The sequence below is a fragment of the Heliangelus exortis genome, chromosome 12 (assembly GCF_036169615.1).
Source record: "Heliangelus exortis chromosome 12, bHelExo1.hap1, whole genome shotgun sequence".
Taxonomy (NCBI): Eukaryota; Metazoa; Chordata; class Aves; order Apodiformes; family Trochilidae; genus Heliangelus; species Heliangelus exortis.
Window position 1 is genome coordinate 4,859,633 of NC_092433.1, and position 19,701 is coordinate 4,879,333.

At 36.7% G+C, this 19,701-nt stretch overlaps 1 protein-coding gene across 17 annotated transcripts in view; it reads right to left on the reverse strand.

Annotated features, from left to right (window-relative positions):
• Positions 1-19,701, reverse strand: part of DOCK3 (dedicator of cytokinesis 3) — a 186,378-nt gene that overhangs the window by 76,343 nt on the left and 90,334 nt on the right. For all 17 annotated transcript variants that reach the window (XM_071755610.1, XM_071755607.1, XM_071755606.1 and 14 more), the window contains exons 10-14: positions 18,403-18,484; positions 14,233-14,293; positions 12,237-12,384; positions 7,081-7,169; positions 3,377-3,502 (exon numbers count right to left, since the gene is read on the reverse strand). In XM_071755610.1, coding sequence (XP_071611711.1) covers positions 3,377-3,502; positions 7,081-7,169; positions 12,237-12,384; positions 14,233-14,293; positions 18,403-18,484 — 506 coding nt within the window. The remainder of the gene's footprint in view (positions 1-3,376; positions 3,503-7,080; positions 7,170-12,236; positions 12,385-14,232; positions 14,294-18,402; positions 18,485-19,701) is intronic.

Sequence of the window (19,701 nt, forward strand, 5' to 3'; positions counted from 1 at the left end):
CACAACACAGTAGGAAACAAAGAACATGTTATCTTTAGAAATAAAGACAGGCATGGTCACTTTCTAGGATGTTTCTTGTTCTGCATAACCATGCCAGATATAAGCACATAAAGGCCAGTTTCTCTTTATTTCTTAATGACAACCAGTTACCACTTCTGCTTATATCTGAGGGAAAAAGAGAGCTTGATACAGGAACTATTATTGCCACTGCTTAGAGAACAATATGGGACAGGAAAACTGTGATAAGACAGAGCTACAGAACTGTAGTGGTTAAGAAATTAAATTTTTAAAACCTATGACCAAGAAGACTCATTTGAAATGCTAAAGCTATTTACTCGTTTTAAAAAAGGATTTCTTGGTTTAGCAGAAGGATGACTGCATACTTTATCAATACCAGGTAATGTAGCCTTTACTCATTTATTCATTAAAAAGATTCTTAAACCACTCTGCCTTGAAAAATCTACATCCACTTGCAAAATACACATCATGAACTTTCTGTGCTCTTTTCTGAAAGGGAATCCTGTTTTTAATAAGAAAGAAACAGTTCTGAAGCAAAGCAAGGAACAGGTAGTTTGACAAAGACACTTAAAGCAGCAGACATGTTTGAGAACTGCTAACGTGCATGACAGTGTTGAGTTTTTATTAATTTTTTGGGGGGAGAGAGGAGGAGTTGTTTTTTCTTTACACAAAATGAAGTTTTTTCTCACTTTAGACAATACTAGTAAAGCTAAGAAAGAATGTTTGGTTCTGGCTGTTGCAACAGAAGCACAAAGGAAGCTGTTGAGCTCTCCTTGTCGATGGGGCTTGGCTAATCCACCTGCAAGATAACTTTACCCAAATGTTCTCTCCTGGACATCAGGGAAACTCAGACCCCAGTATGATCTATTGTTTTAAAAACTACCAACAGGAAACTATAGGATGTCATTTGAATAATGTTTAACATTTTCATTAAAAAAAATAATTATAAGCAATTAAAAATGAACACTGTTCACTGCATTAGTGAAGTTACATTATCTTTTCATCTACAATTTTTCCCAGAGATTTCATTATCCTGGAGAATACCCAGGATCATGAAAATTTTAACTCAGAGCACCATTAATGGTACTTCTCTTCCCCTCTCATCTCTATTCTGGCATTGTTCTAATTTATCATTACAATGAAACTCTATTCACATTTCCATGGCTGCCTTTTTTTTCTTACCTGGTGTTTAAAGACATTTACAAACTGCCTTTCTCCACAAACCTAAGGTTTTTATTTTTCAAATACAAATGCTTAAAGCTCTGCATATAAACACTCTATATGCTGACCTCTTGTAGCCCCCTTTGAATCAAGTTCTGGGTGTCCAGAACTAAGAATTTCATAGCAGAACAGTGGTCCTTTAACATATTTGGTTTTATCAATCAGTATTTTGAGCACTTCTATCTATATGAACCCCATTCCAAATAGATTATCATCAAATGGCTTGGCTAGAAGAGGTCTTAAAGATGATCATAGTTCCAGACCCATTTTCTCCAACAAGAATTTTGATTCTCACAAACATGACACAAGGAAACAAATGTGATTTTCTAAAGGGTATTATTCAAAACACTGATGGGCTGACCAGAGGTGGGAATCTCTCCTGTACCTGTGTAGCAAGCCCTACAATGGGAGTGCTGCAAACATAAGCCATGGAACCTGCTTTTAATTCACTTATATGTCTAAGGTGCCTAGGGTGAATATCACAAAGATCATAACAATGTATTTAAGATTTGGTGGACATTTTTTGCTTTGAGACAGTATTTTTCATAGAGTTCTTAATCAGAAAGATAGTTTGGAAATCTAAATTAGCTGCAACAAAGAGAATGTTTTAAATTTAAGGACAGCAGCACTTTTTACATGAAAACTGCTAACCTGCTTGTTCAGGGCCTGAAAAAAAGTATTGCCCAAAACAGCAGAAGTACAGGGAGGACAGCCCACTATGCCAGCTTGCAGAAAGAGGCCAAGGCCCAGAAAATGAAAAAACTATTAAAGGGCACACTGAAGCCATAAAACTATTCCTTAAGCTCTCTAAATTTCAGTGGTCTGAAGCACCTGAGGGACATCTCTATACATAGAAATGGAGGATAAAGCAATTCTTGCAGGAAAATCAGTTCACTTATACAGCTATATAAAAGTTATTTCTAATACTGACTTCTCTTAACTGTGACCTACCTATTCTAGCTGACACATCCAGCTGTGATCTCAATTAGAGCAGATGACCTTGCTGCAGCTTTGTCTGCATATCAACATGAAGTATTTAATCTTTCTTTATTTGATTGCTTTGGGTAAAGACTGGAATTGCTAGAAGGCCACTAAAAACAAAGTTGTAAGTGGCTTTATAGCCCACATCCTCTGCTGCTCTATTACTATTATTTTCAAGTTCAGCATTAAATAAGACACATACCAATCTAAATCCTTTTACTTTAGATTCTAGAAATTATTACCACCTACTCCCTGTTTTTATTGTGCTTTCTGAAGAGCTTCAGTAATGAGGCTACAACAACTACTTTTGATACTGATGTGTCACTGCAGTCTTTGGAGTAATAAAATCTGATACTTTTCCCATTATGCTTTCATAAAATTTCCCACATCTGCAAAGTCATCTTCAGTCTTGGTTGTAATGCATAGCAATGAGACAGTATTTCAAATGCTATGCAGTATAATTAGTGAGCCCATTTCTTACTACACTGTAAAAATCAAGACAGTATAATGCCAGGTCTTACACCTATGGATTGCACAACTGATGAGGTTCAGGATTCCTCCCTAAACAAGCTCTTGGATGTGCTGGGGCTTCCACCACTTGTGCCAAAACAAGAAGTATCTCAAGCTTTTGCTCCAGAAGTAAGGAGGAAACAACATACAGCAATGCTTCAGCCAGGACAGCTGTTGCATGGACTACATGCTCAGTAAGAAAGCCTGAAAATCAGACCACATTTGCAGCCTCTTGCATTGTCAGCTGTTACAAAAGGATCATACTAGCTCCAAAAATCAAGGTAGTAAACTGGAAAATCTTATTTCAGATTTTGGGAAGAAGAAACTTCATGCATTTTAAAAGGAATATCTCTATGCTTTGCATGCATGAGGATTATCCAACTGTCAGGGGAGGTGGAGGGAGTATCAAAGTGATCTTCCTATATCACCTTCCATACCTGTGAATTTATTACCTTGTATTGCTATAATGTTCATTGACTGAATTACTGTAGCATGCCTTCCTCAATCTGGAATTGACAACTACTACTGAGTCAACCCTTCCATTATTAATCTTCTTCAAGCAAAGCACCCAACTCAGTGGCACTTGTTGAGGAGGGTATGAGAAAATAAATGGTCAATATTTTAAGATTAGAGCTGTAATGTTTACCTGGCATTATAACATCAGGAAAACCCAGTTTCCTGGTAACAGAAACACCTCTGTTGAAGATCATTGGGTTTTCCCTTCGAATCTGCTCCATGTCACCACGAAGAAGCTGAAGAGATATTATGAGTCCTGGGAAAAAAAACCAAAGATGTTAATTTTTTTTCAGACCTAATAATTAGATGTCTGTAGGTAAAATGCATGTTAGATGTCATCAGGATGTCATGCAGGTAAAATAATGTTTTGCTCCACAGTTAATTTAATGCAAATACATAAACAGATTTATTCTTTCCCTTGAAGTAATTTAAAACTGAGATGGGAAAAAAATTTATTTAAGGGATCAATTAAGAGTCTGACATTATATTAAAATACACATTTTAAAAATCAGAATACTTAATTTTGTAGAAATGTCACAAGTTTCAGTGAATTACTTAGCACTATTTCCATTCCCCACAGACAGCAGGTTAAAACACATGTATGAGCACTGCAGCTCCTGTATGAATTATCACATCACACAGTACTGTAGAGTATATCTCCAAAGTATCTTTAAACACACTTAATACCATTAAAAAAATCTCAAACCATAATAATATTAAATCTCAAATAATAAATCTCAATAGTAAATCTCAGTAATAATAAATCTCAAACCATATCTGTTCCAACTCGTTAATGCAGGAATATTGATTCTAATAAAATTCATTCAACATGTTTCCAAAGTACCAACTGGTTAAACTGAGTGGTTAAACAACAAACAAACTCTCTCAATGCAACCCTTTGTTCAGGGAATGAGCTGAACAGCTGGACTAGGAATAATTACATGGTTAATCTCAGTCCAACTGCTTTCTCTGGCTCCCTTTAATTTATAAAATACATACACCCCTAAAATGAGGTTAATATTTTGGTGAAGTTAGGAAGTCAAACATTATGGTACCAGAAAACACCAGGAGGTCAGCCCTGCAAGCTCAGTCTCCTCTGCTGAGCATACCAGGCTCATGGGTCACTGTGAATTACATTCACACAGAAATGTTCCACAATCTATCTCATTCACTGAGTTGCAGTTGTCAACAGTTCTTTCTGTCCTCTCTGCTCACTCACTGCAACAACACACATGAAAACAAACCCTGCCTTGTGTAGAGATTCTTGCATAAGCCATCTGAAGTCCTAAGCTGAATAAATGGCCATGGCAAACAGGATTTAGTTGCCATTTTGTCAGGAGAGTTCATAGGGGAATGAAATCACTTTCTACTCTCTTCCCTTGAAAGAATTTTCAAGCTGCTGTTTGGCTTAGACAGGTTTGCCAAGTGAGTACATATCTAGGTAACATGAAGACCGTGCAATTTTATGAATAGTGGAAGCTGAGATAAAAAAAGAACATAAAGCCTTCAAATGAAGGGAGAGGGAGGCCAACCAGCCAGTGACTGCCAACATGTATGTACCCAAAAGCTGCCAAAACATGGACTTTAACTGTCCAGATAAATAGGCAGAGGAACATTGGAAAGCAGGGAAAAAAATAGGCTTTATAATCATGGAAAAAATTAAAACCTTTTGAACACCATGTATCCATCTATACCTGTATGTGCCACAGAAGGTTTAATAGAACACAGAAGACAAGTTCTTTAGAAATAAGTCTTGACTACTTTTGCCACTTACAGAAAAACTTGTTCATTTTGTATAATCTTTTGCTATTAAAAACAAACGAATCAAAATAAATCAGGACTGAAGCAAATTTGGAAATTCAGATGTCCCAGACTCAACACCTTCAGTACTTAACAAATAGCCCCAGAACTGATCCTGTATCTATAAAAATCAGTCACTAGAGGTAATAGATATTTAATTTCCCAGCATGGCATTTCATATATTAGTTATGTTATAACCTCCCACATATTACACCCCAAAACACTTCTGCCTAGTTTCTTGCTCTCCCCAAGAGGTTTTGTAAAGCTACTCTCCAGTTCACTTTTCTACCCAACCTGTCTTGCCATTTTTTTCCATTCCTTGCAGCAGATCAGAAGGACTAATTTTACACAGACCCAGGAAGGAGGGGAGAGGAAATAATCATAGAGATTTTCTTAGGGAAAAATTATACATTTGAGCATTTTCTTACTATACAAGCAGATTCTTAGGCCCAAATTGTATTACTTACACTTAAATAATGTCAGCTTGCAATACTGCCCCTCCCACCAGGACAATAAGTCTACCAAGTTTCAACCTCCCATTCCAGAGCTGTACTAGATCTTAGCAAAATGTTCAAAATAATTATTATAAAATGCCAAAGGCAAGGGTAAAAAGCTATCTATTTCTCTTTCTTTCTGCTCTTCAAAAAAGCTCAGTCTTGACAAAAAGTTTTAGGTAGACACCTGGGACTGGAAATAAATGCAAACAGTACAAGTTTTCAAAGTTACAATCAATTCAGGACAGTGCTTCAATAATAAGCAGTGGATGACCCTTAACTCTAACAGGAGGAACAGCAGGGAGGAGACCAGCTTTGCAGATAATAAAATTCCAAGCCTAAAAATGTTTCTTGTTATACTTAATATCTTCTATGGGAGTGTAAACTGCTTATTCCACTACAATATCTCAACATGCAAACAACTAACTGCAGCAGTATTTGCAAACAACACACTGCATCTGTATGCCACTGAGCCAGGCCCTCAGTAATTAATGCAGAAGGAGCTGTACCAAGGCAGAACTGTATCCTGTCAGCTGGTTCCTTTGTAATGAGATAATAATGATCTCTCTGAATTAGTGAACTACAGAAATCATTAAATGAGGTAACAAAGTAGGACAAGATTTACTTTCCAGATTTATCATTTGTCATTAGCTAGCAAAATAAAAATGGGTTTGAAAGGTGGAAAAACTCTGTCAAGACAGTTAGTGTCCTCCACTGTGTAATGAAACATATGGTACTGCAGCTATCATAGAGAGTCTTCTTTATAATTAATTTGCAGATACAAAAGCACTGCTTATTTTCTGGACAGTCAGAATAATACATTAGAATAATTTAACCTCTGGCTTTGCTTCTATTGACAAGGATGCATGGTATGCTCAGGAAAGCAAGCCTTAGATAGGTGTTACACCTGGAATTTTCAAGGCAATACATGGAAAGGAAGATAGTTTTGCTCAGGGAAATTCTGATGAATAGAATTAAATTCTTCATTTCCTGTGCAGCCAAGTCTGGTCACAGTAACTTGTCACACAAAAAAAACTTTTAAAGGAATTCTCTCAATGTTGTTTGTTGCCTGTGTTGTATCCTCCTATGGGCTAGCAGTTGTATATATATTTATCTAATATATAAATAGTCCTTGGTAATTAGGACTGCCAAGAAATGAAGACTCACAGAGTAAGTTAATAATGTAGCAGGCCACTAACTCTCCATTGTTGACCTTTTGTGATGTAAAATAACACTACAGCTATATTGATGAAGGAACTTTAGCATGCTGAATTAATATTACTGTCAGCCATTTCTGAGAAAGAAAGATATAAGGTGGTTTGGTTTTTTAATTCCTGGTTAAACTGGTAGGCACAGAATAGTTTTTCACCTGTAAATTGAACATGAATCAATTTTAGCTAAACATTTAAATCACCAAAAAGAGAGAAATTCAACTATGCATAAACTCACACCTTACTGAATTCCTCTGCTGTAAATAATTTGCAGTTTCCTAAAGGAAATCTTCAGCTGTTATAATCAAAAGGTACAAGTAAATATTTACCATAGTTTGAGCTGGGTGCTGTGTATTTGGTGCTGGACTTGCGAATAATATTTTCATGGATCTGGCACCATTCATTTTCGTTGTTACACCTAAAACAGAAGAACACTGATTCAAGTTAAAAGCTTTCTGCTGAGCCCTCTCAGGTTGGGAGAGTCAACTGTGTTGCAGAGATAATACGAAAGGTTGTGGGGTTTGATTACTGGAAGAAATCAAACAAAACTCTTGGGTGGAGCACAGTGACATGATGCAAAGCAATAGGCAGAAACACAAATAAGAAAGGTTCAGACTGGGAATTAGAAAAAGCTTTTCCTTGAGGATGGGGAAGCATTATGGGAACAGGTTGTGCAGAGAGGTTGTAGGGTCTCTGTCCTTCGGGTGTTAACCAGACATGACTGGATAAAGCCCCAAGCAACCTGGTCTGATCTCAGCTGGCCTTGCTCTGAGGAGGTTGGACTAGAGAGGTCCCTCTTAACCTGAATTAGGATTCTTATTTAACTTAACATTGAAGTTGCACAGCTTTGCTTCTACTAGGATAAGTAAAGCTGTATAACCAACCTCCTAACTCATTAAGCTTGAAAGGAACCAGGAAGTGCCGTAAGTGCCAGAGTTTGGTATCACAGAATGAAGGGACACGCTATAAATATCATTGAAGTACTTTGCACAGCTTTTTTTTTTTTTTTTGTGTAATCACAGCTGAAATTACAATTTTACTAGTATAATAATATGATTGAAAAACAAAAATGTGAACTTTAACACGCACAGAGCTATTGGTCAAAAAAGGAATATAAGAAAAAACAGTATGCTGATCAAGTCTAATTGCCTTTTAAATTTAGTGGTGCTTTATTTATATCACAATGCAAAATTTAAAGATTCCTCATGAAGTCAGCAATTTTCAACTCAGCAGCAATAGTGAATCTTACTTCTCCTGAAGTGCTATTAAAGACTAAATTAAACTTCTGTCCTATTGACTCCTTGAAGTAAGAAACAAGCCGAAAATAAACAAACAAAAAACCCAGCCTGAGAAACTCTGAAGACTGTAAGCCTTCAGCTTCTAGGAAGAGAGAAGTGGTAATAGTATCCTTCCCTTTTAAATATCTTCCCCAAGAGTACCTAACATCAGTAAAATTAGGGTAGGAGATGAACCAGTTACTGTGAAGAGAGGAGGGATTTTTTGTCTGCTGTTATGTAACAGAAGTACGGCAAGAGGAATTAAAGCTGGCTAGAAAAGTAGGAGCTGGTGTTACAAAGTAGGAGCTTCAGTATTACAAACCATGTACTGCCAAGTCTAATGAGATAACCCACAAAGCCTGTGGGTTACTGACACACTGACACCCCCTGCAAATGTTGATTGTTGTAAAAGGAAAAGGAACACAGACAACCTGAAATAAATGAAACATGAAGTACAGATAGTAAAAAAAAGGAAAAACAGAGAAAACCCAGTCAGAGTAACTTCCAGCATGCTATCCAAAAGTATTAATTTAAATGTTGATCAACTGTATTCCAATATTCCTAGATTATCTGGTGAGCTACACTGGGATAATCCCACCTGAAATTTTATCTTCAATCATCTCAACATTTCTCCTTTTGCTGCAATGGTTTTAGGTATCAAACATCTCAGATGACTGTTAAGAATGCATGAACACTAAAAAAAAAGCTTCCCACTCTGGCAACAGGAGACACTGCTTAGCTGTTTGATAAGGGATGTGAGAGTGCACATGCCTGTCTGTTCCTGTTCCTATGTTTAGGGATCTGTTCTCATAAACTTGTCCATTCCCCTTTGGACCTGCTGCTACCTGTCTGCACAATGTGGTGACAAAACCCAGAAGAACATTACCTGCTTCCTAAGGAAGTACTTCCACCTTTTTTTATGTCACCTCTTTCCAGTTTCAGTGAGCAGCCCTAATTCTTGTACTGGTGTATTCTGTAAACAACAGTTTACCCTTCACTGGGATTTTCTAAGTCTTGCTTGTATCCCTTCCCACCACCACTTTTCTCCTTTTCAGACTGAAGCTTTCCCCCATTCTCAGTCTCTCTCATGAAGAAGTGACTCCATGCCATTAAACACTTCAGTTGCTGCACTCCATTCCTTCTATAAGTACTATTGCCTTTTTGGGAGCAGAAACCAGATATCCACACAGTAATGTAAGACAGATCAGCACTGAAGTGACCTTCCAGAACTTCAGACTGGCACATAAACTGTATTTGCACTCCCCAGAACAATCTCTCAAGATAAGGCATTAATGGACAATATAATACCCCTTTAATAACTGTGGTGTTCTGTGCTAACTCAGAACTTCAACAGATCCTTAAGTACTTACATCTAAAAGAAATAAGAATTATCTTTTCATTGCCAAGACATTAAAAGTCATTTATCCTACTCCAAATAATATTATTATTATTAAGGCAGAGAGATAACGTGTAGGACCAATTCTATACCATTCTCCATCCTCAGAGGTAAGACTACAGAAAATTTCTAACCTCTGATAACTTTTTAGTTGCTGTACCAGTCTCTGGAGTGCAAGTTAAAATAGATTTCAGCCTCCAATGACTTATGCCTGCAAATTAACCTGAAACAAAATTGTCCCAAAATCAATGGACTGTAAAGATAGCTTAAAGCTACATTTGTACCAACTACCAGTGTAAGCTGCACTTTACATTCCTGAATACAAAGAACAATATTCTCCAATGTTTGAAATGCTGGCCTGAAAACACTTGCCTGTAATGCATTTTGTTGGATTAACATTTTACTTGCCTAAATACCAAATATATTACAAAAGATATTTCTAGGTCAAATAAGAATTTTCTCCTGATCCACCCATCACCTTTTCAGGTTGTCCAGTTCTACAGAAAATTTACCACTTGGCATGTTTGCCACACCACATCAGACCATGATGTCAAACAGATGGAGGACAAAATACAACTTACACCCTTGTGCAGCTGGGCAAGTAGCAACAACTGAGTACCAAAAGGGAAAGGAATTCAGGCAATACACCACATTAATAGGAAGGGATTTCTGGAGCTAGCATTGAAGAAGGAAGATAATATAGCTAGATAATAAAAGAAGATACAAATAATATGGAAGAGAAATACATGAAATTTTTAGGGGAATAGGAAGATTGACACAGAGTAATGTGCAAAGGGGAAAAAAAACTTCATTAAAGAGAAAGTTTGCAGAACCATACAGACTACATTCATCATACAGAGCCATAAAATCAAGTGATCTCAAAAAAACAGGTGGAGAACTTAGTTTCTATCTCACTGTTAAAGTATTCTGCATACATATTAGTAAAAAGAATTATAAAAGTAAACCTTCATGCTTTTACATAATCAGCTTATAACTCGAGCTGTGGTACTATATCCTCTTAGTAAGATTATAACATGACTGGAGGATTAACAAACAGGAAAATCTGGATTGTGAAAAAGAAGTATTTTTCAGACATAAATCTTTAACCATAATAAGGAAGTTGAAAAAGACTGGTAAAGTAAATTGATTTTTTTTTCCTAAGCATTCTTTCTTGTGGACCCAAAAAAAGTCTCCATTGAAACACCATGCATTTGTTTAAGCCTTTGTTAAGTTTTCAGTCACAAATTTTTTCCAGCTTCACCCTATGAAAAAGCTTTTCTGGCTGTATGCTGACTGCTTCATTTGTGGCAGCTGTTAGCTTTAGCAAGGTAGCTAAAAAGAATGGTTTTACTGCTCCCTTTAAAAATACAACTGCACTTCCCTCCTTGTTACATATTTATTATGGTTTTGGGTTGGCACAAGGCATTTTAAAAAACGTTCAAAACGAGTGCAGCAGGTCATGAAGTCAGTTTAGTATTGCTTAAGAAATCATATACAATTTTAAACTTACAAAGGACAAAAACCTGTTATTTCAATTTTAGTCTACAAAGCAAGAAAAGGTAGGTTAGCTAAAAGGATGTGCAAAGACAAGATGCAAGCAGATAAACCTGTGAAAACATTCTTTTGTAGAAGAGCAATAGCTGTTAAAGCTATAAAAGGGGTAAGCCTTTCATATATATTAATTTTCCCTTCTGAAGATTTTTTATTGTAGGTTTACAGAGAACACTCCAAACATAAAAGAATATGTACAAGACTTAAAGCAACTCAAGTGAATGATAATAGTGATAAAAAATTACAGGCATCTGATGACAAGAGTTGAATTCTGTTATGGGCTCTCTGGGAAGGAAGGAATAGGTGTGCATGGGTGTTGAAAACAAGGGTGTGGGGAAGCAGTAGTGAAGAACAGCAGCTAGTTCAAACCTTTTAAACAGTTAAGAAGATACAGCTGGTACTCTGGGTGGCATGAAGGGAATTCATATTAACAAAAACTTCAGATTAAGAGGAAGAAAAGGGAAGGTCTCTATCCTATGATTTTCCTGATAATACTCCTTAGTACTAGGACTCTGAACTGCACTATCTGGCTGCATGATGTTGTTGATCACTTGCAAAAGGAGAAATCTAGTACATTTTCTCTTCTATTTTTCAGTAAATAAGAAGCTAAAGATTCATTAAAAGGGTATCAAAACTGAAATCAAATATTCAGAATGTTCTACAACTCTAAACATTGACAATGTTGCAGATGCAAAATATTAACACTGTACATAGAAAGCCAATATCAACATAAACTATGTAACTGAAAAGCACTGGTTTGAGGTAAGCCTAAACTCAACAGTGACAAAATACCAAGGCTGCAGAGCTTCTTGGACAGGAGAATTATGGCCTCGGGTTAAAAGTTGAGATTTTTGTCACTTTTTTGCAACTGCTGGCAAAAGAAGAATGGAAGAGCTGACTGAGAGACTTTTCTTTAGACTTAAAGATTTCTAATGTCTGATGAACAACATACATCAGCTTTTTTAATTTAAATAAATCACATTAATAAAAGTGAAGCTTTGAACATCACAGATTTGGACAATATTCTGTAATTTCTGAAATCTTTCACGTACCTGAAACACCTGTGATAGTACTTATTAGCATCTGAGCTTTTTGAGTAATAAAGAAGCAAAAAAACCCACAACATCAGAACCAGGCTTACCTTCTGAGGAGGATAAAGCAGCGATTATGTCACCTTGATATATAATATCTCTTTATTATTTCATCACCCAATATATACAAAGTATTCTTCCTAATTCATTTTCTTCTAGGAGTTACTCACGTGTAAACTTTGAGAACAAAATCCTTCTCTTCTTTTATTTCAGAGATTGACTGAAGCACATCCATGATGCTCAACACTGCACAGCCATAGGGGCGGCGATAGTGTAGATGAGGGGGCCCTTTTTTTGAATCATTTAGCAACATACGACCTAAAAATGAAAGAAATTAAAAACCTCAGAGATTGACATGGAGCCATTCTGTTCCATTATCCCTCTGAGTATGAATACCTACAGTACATTTCACCTACAGCTTGCAGTCTTCTCTCTATTTCCCATTCTTTTATGTTTTCAAATCCAGAGGTCCATTTGAACCTACCTGGTGTTGATTCAGGCTGCTCTGATTAAGGGACATCACCTCATGTGCCTAACAGAACACTCGTGGGGGGCAAAGTGAACAGCACCATGTCTTTGTTTGGCAGCCCTGTGGTGCATGGTTGCATCCATTTGGGTTGACTACAAATCATCTCTTGAATGAGGCAACAATGCAGCTTGTGCTGACTTCTCTGCACCCACACAAAGATTCACTGTTGTCCTCCCTGTAAGTCCAGGATTTAGACAAATTTTCATTTTATACAATTGCTTTAGGGGTACATATTGTGTCATTTATCATGTTTGTCTTGGAGCACATAAAGGATTCTGAGGTACAAGGCTGCTCAGTGGTTAACTTCCAATTCCTAAATCAGTTTTTCAATAGAGTGAAAAATGCCAAGATCAGAAAAATCACTGTGATGATCTAAGCCAACTTGTAACATAAAACATAATAATTTGTACAGGACTTTTGTATCAAGGTTAAAAATTTGAGCTTGAACTACAGCGTATCTTTCTGTAAGTTTTGTTTATCACCTCAAGTGATACAGAGTAATTCTAACTTTTAGACACTTGATGACACAGTGAAGTCAGATAATGAAAAAATGATCCTTCTAACATATTTGTGGTTCAGAAGGGATGTGGTCATCCACAGGACAACACAACAAAGCTGTGGTTTCATGAAGCTGTTTAGACCTTCTGTACTTCTGAAGAATCATCTGGCTGGAAACAGATGCCAGTAGTGACTGGGCTGGAAATAGTCTAAATACCTTTTCATTACAAACACCACCCAGCTATTTTTTAATTAACTGAAAGCCTAAAAAGCATGGAAGTGCACTGCTCAGTTGTTTAGAATAATATAACTGAAGAAACTGTAGTCTTACTAAATGTTAACACTTTAGGCCTAAATATTGCAATAAGTAATACTTAACACAGGTAAAATGTTTACTTGCTACATCTCAGTAAAAATACACACATTTGGTTTAGAACTACTTAACTCCCTGTTTCTGACTAATTACAACCTTTCTAACTCAAGCTTTTTTCTATCCAACCCCCTCCACCTAAGTGAGATCCGACCAATTTAATTCACACTCCAGAAGTCATAAAGTCACTTCACTTAAACACACTGCCAGGCTAAAATACTCATCCAATTGTCCATGACCTACGTCAAACACTGCACTATCTAAGACATGATCTAATTAACTTCAGTCATAAACACTTTGCATTCTTGCTATTGTAAATCTTAGAAAGAATAAATGAAGCCCAGCCTGGCCAACCAATAGTCAGAGAAACTCACTCTGTGCATCCAGATCCCCCCTTTCCATAGCTCTATGTGAGCAGCCAAAAAGAAGTAGATCTTACATATGTCTAACATAATCATAAACATAATTTATGATTATGTTAGACTGAAATGATTTACTAGGTGTGAATGGCCACCCTCAATGTGGTGCTTAATCAAGTATTTTCTTTTCAGACTGAGAAAAATAAACAATCACAGTTAAACAGCCATTAGTAACTCTCTAATACTTAGCTATGAATGGTCTGAATGTTCATCTCAGTAGGCAGGAATGGCCTACGACTGAGTTTTCAAATTGGTCAAATCATTATAATGTCAGTTAAGTAAAACAAACATTTTAAACCAGTGTAAAATTACTGCTAATTATACATTTCAAGTACTAAATCATACTGTACCTATTCGAATCACATGGGCAACTATGTACAAATCTCTCTTCATGTCCTTGCTGCTGAGATCCTAAAGGATTGGAAAAAACATAGACATATAAAAAAAAAAAATAATACAGTGCACTTCCAAAATGCTTTCCTGCAAAACTCCAACAAACATTAAGGACTACACAGCATTACTCTTCATTCATTTAGCAGCTCCATTTTTAACATCCAAAAAGATGATTTTAAGCTCAGTTACTGTTCATTGATCACTTCACCCCTCCCCTTACACCACAGCAACAGCCATCATCTCACAGGATTTTAAAACTTTTTTTTGTTTGTACAAAATGTTTCCAACACAGTGCTTTCAAAAAACAGCTCTTGGGCTCTATACATGACTTGAGAAACAACTTGACGTGATGGCTACAGGTTCACATTTCTTCACTTTCCTTTTTTCTTGTCAATTGAACAATGATATCCATCCCAGCAGTAATAAGCCACTGCTAAAAGGCAACCTTGTGTGGGCAGAACAACATCCATGGACTTGCTTAGCAACAAATGTGGCTTGGCCTTCTAATGCTACCTTTTTTTGGAAGATTCAATGCAAAAATCAACTGGAAAAATCTCAGTAACACACATTCAGAGAAAATCTATTTTCCTTTTTATAAAAAACCCATAACTAAGTGGAATTAAAAGCCCTGTAAGAGGAAATAATGCTTATTAATGTTTAACAATAATAGTTTGTAAAGGAGGGGAGATTTTAAACTGTGGACATCTGTCATTCCTAGTTTGAACCAATTGAGTGAATTAAAAATCATATTTTGCTGGAAGCTAAAACCTCAACTTCAATTCAGGCAGTAAATTTCTTTGCCATGTGACTCAATAAACCAAATCTCAGCAACTGAGATTACAATGGCAATGCACATGAACACAAGTTTCAGATTATAGTGACATACAGCATAATAAAATCTGGGCACAGTTACAGAGAACTAGGCAGAAACAAAATTTATTCTAGGGAGAAGTTTCAGTTCCTTTCAAATAGCATTATACTGCTAAATTACAGGAGGCAAGTAATAAATTTATGGCTGAATCTTCTTACTTGGTTTAAAGAAGCACTGTTTCCCTGGGCAGCATATGCAGAGAGTTGCAAATCTGTTGTTTGGTATGCTTACCAGCTAGGCAGACCACGTCTCGCTGGAGCCTAAGAATTAAGCTACATAAATCTTCCTTAGCATTTACTCTTATTTTCCTGCTGTATGAATAAGGGAACATACTTTCTAGGCTTTCTTCATCACCTAACATACCAGTGTAGCATATGGTAGGCTTTATCTCTTGCACGTCTGGGAAAAATTGAAGTTCCGTGGTAAGAAGGGCTTTGACGTAGTTTTAGTGTCAGTAGTGCATGACAATACATTTCTAAAAGCAAAAAACCCTGGAGGTATTACTTAATCCTCTAGAAAATGATAATTTTAAAAAATATCTGTGATTTGACAGGGGGAATTTTATTATCAGATTACCAGTTTCAATTAACAGCAATTTAGAGAACTGTTTTTTCAAAGGGCAGCTGTCAAAATATCAGAAAATTGTAGGGCATGCACATATTGATGGGTTCACACTTCAGTCGCTTTTCAATTTCATAAAAAATACACTGTGTCACAGTCAAAAGACAAAAAATGTGGTCCCAGATGGCCTTGCATTTCATTTTATACAGCAGAGGCTTTCTACAAGCAGAGAAATTCTTACTATGACATGGACCAAAGAATCAAAAACCCTAAACCCTGTGAGGAAGTCTTCAGACAATTTCTTTGCATATGACCAGGACCCAGAAGCTGACCAAGTTCTTTTATTATCTCCATGTATGCAATATAAATAAATCAATTTTCAGAAAGGTGTTCTTAGCACAGGGTACTTTTGTATCCACAGGTTATTTCCTATATCCTTCTGAGCTTCTTAAGTGATACTTGGCTGACCAACATCATAATTTCATAATACTTCTAATTGCATGACTTTTTAGAAAATCACCTCTAATCATTCCCTCCCATACCAGCTATGGAAAACTGTTACTCCATAATTGTGGTTAGTTTATAATGCTGTTTTTTATAGAGGTCTAATTTTATGCTAAAAAAACCCACCCCCCCCAAGCCAACTGTATCAAGGATGCCTGAATGACACTGATCACATATTTGAACAGCTTTACCAAATTCACTTGCCAGCCTCACAGGCACAGACAGTAAGGTGTTTAACAAAACCAGCAAGCTTACACTATACAGTTAGGTTTTGTTTCAGACACAGGAATGTTTCTACAGCGTGCAAAGGCTGAGGTTTGCTTGAGTGACTTAATCTTCAGAGCAAGCAGCTTCTCACCTTTGGCAGCAGATATGACAGCAGATCCAAACCCAAAACCTAGAGTAATTTTGATATCTTACACAAGGAGACAGATGAACCCCTAGAAGCAATAGAGTTAGATAATTCAAGGTATTCCTGTCATTTCCTGCTAAGATATGGGGCTTCTTGCCTCTGGGAAAGATTAGAGTTTTAGAAAGATATTGTGAGGCCGGGGTTAAGGAAATAAATAGATCTAAAGTCAAGGCTACCATAAACTTGGGAACACACCTGAAAGTCATAGAACTACCTTATTCTGGAAACATTTCATAATTAAGAAATTATAGTGAGATAGAACCATCACAGATAAAATGGTTATTCCAAAATCTATTATTTGCTGCTCCTTTCCTACATCCTTGGGAAAGTTCTTCAAATAACACTGAAGAAAAATGTTGTATCAGAAATGTGTAATTTTTTGCACAGATTATTTTCCCATTTATCATAATTCCTGTTATGAAGAGTACACATTCTACCAGAACACACCCTACTCATATCCAGATGGAGGCAGCACTGAGCAGCCTCACATATATCTAGATAAGTTCTGTTTATTGAGGTGAAATTCAGCTGTCTTCTGAAAGGAGAAAAAGGACTGGTGCTGAGAACCACGCCTATTTCAGTGTCCAGACCTCCTTGACCTTAGGAAGTTTCACTGCCAGAAACATAATTATAAATACCAAAGCTATCTGCCATCTCTTTTTCTTCACTGGAGGTAAAAATAGTTCTGTCAGAGCTTCTACCATGTGCACTAGCAAAAGGTGAGTCACGATGGAAGGTGTTTATCACACTTGGGATCTGAAATTCCTTACAGTTACTCTGTGATGAGCTGTTAAGTTTCAGTGGCTCTAGATTTCCATATTCTTTCTGAGAAGAAGTGACAGATAAAATCATGGTCTGACACATGATTCTGAGGCAATTTTTAACAGAACTTAAGACACGTGCACAATTGGTATTAAAGCCTGAGTGTTTTGAACTGCTATTATGGCCCAACCAAAACCATAAAACAAGAAGGCAGATAGGTGAGAGGTGAGTCTGGAGAACTGAACATAAGTAAATCTCAGCTGGCTCTTTCACTCCCAACTGAGGTATCAGCTGGTAGGAGACACAGATGGCTATTCCTTATCCTGTTTTCCTGGCACAGATGGTTAAAAACTGCTGGTACAGTTGGTGGTATCTGCTTTGCATCAGGATGAGGTAGCTATTTGCACAGACCTGCTGTCGAAACTTAGCAAGTCACAGTGTTTCTTTTATTACAACCAACTCTAAGCAGCTCAAAATGGGTGCTGCTTCTGCAGCACATCCCAGTCTTTCTGTTCCATCACACACATTGTGCTGTCAACCTGTGAGGCCATTGCTGCACCATCAACCTGGGGCTGCTACATGATTCTCAAATGGGGCATAACAAAAATCTGTTTGGAGAATTCTCTGGTTTTCTGTATGCATTTTTTTGTAGTTGTTTCTCTAACTTCAATTCTGAAAAAAGTGCCCTGCTCTATATTCAGACCAATACAACTTTTTCCTGTGCCCTGTTATCTAAAAGCATTGAACATGCGATGAAAACCTTTGGAGTTTCAATCTATAAGCAGAAACAAATGCACTTAAAAGGAAGTACTTCAGAATATTTGCTTAGCCATAAAAAAAATTTAGAAGTATGTCCACTTTCTTACATTAACATTTATTTATAACCATAAGAAAACTTAGAAATACCTTCCATTCTACTCAATACAGTGAAAAGAAAGAACTGTGGGGCTTTTTCCATCGGGGTGACTATATCTACAATCACAGTGTAAGGAAAGGAGAAAGGAAACAGACACATACTGTGAAAAGTGCACACATCCGATCTATCTTCTCCGGGTTCCTGGGGCCTCCGTTCTTGTTTAACCTCACCATAAACCTCTCACTAAAAAGAAAGCCATAAATAAATAAATAAATAGTTTCATGCACACACTTTAACATAAAATTGCATTTAGATTTTTCATTTTTTTAAAAGACGCACTAGGTGTTATAATTTTTTCTTTCCCAAAGCATAAGAAACAGTACACACTGATCTAGAAATTTACATGGACTAGCAGAGAAGAGTCTTAATAGCAAATACTCCACATATGAAAACATTGTGTTGATGCACATTCCTGATGCTGTACCATTAAAACAATGTGAATATTTGAAGCAGAGGCTTTGACCACTGTGCAGCTACCTCAGGCGAAAGCTAAGGCACACTTGCTGAGGCATACATTGCCTTTGGTAAAATCGAGTTCATTAAATAACACTCAAAACTAAAAGTAACAAGAATATCAATTATGCAATCTCCTTCAACATACACTACTTATAGAAGAAATACACTAATTCAAACATATTAAGATTCAATTAATAGAACCAGCAACATAAGTGTGTATAGGCTGCAAAATAACTCATCCTTACTATTGATGGTATCTCAGGGACATTTTTTAAGACAGACAGATAATTTATGTATACAAATATATTTGATGAGTATGAGTAATTTATTCACTAGATGTGCAACAACATGCTAAGTATTGACCAGAATTTCCTTCCTACAGATACACAGAAATAAAGAGCACATCATTAAATCTTCTAGTTATGCTTCTATTGTATCACAGATCCTTTCAAGTTTATCCAGTATGACTGTATCAACTCCAGTAACTGTTATTTAACTAAAAGACATTTTCCATAATATTATCCACAGTTGGCCTGAAAAGCAGGAAAATGTAGAGTATGCACTACCTCCATTGCTCCAAAAGGCTACTCATTCCCTTCTGTTCAAGTGCATGAGTTAATTCCTGCCTGGAAACACCTGGTTTCAGTGCTTAGCCACTGCTTGCCTTTACACTTTCTTCTGTGTGTTATGCAATACCCTGAAGAAAAGCTATTTTCTTACAGGGTAGCAGTATCAGTCCCTGATTCTGCATGCATGACCTACAGAGCTACACAGCTTTCCATCTTTATTTGAAGTTCATCTTTCTAAGACCTCCAGATCACACTCTCTGGTTCTTTCCTCCTCCCTGTTACTATTAATCCAATCTTCATGTATCCACAACCTCATTCAATGATAATTTTAATTAACTTGCAACAGATACTTAAAGCCTCAGAGACTGCTAACGT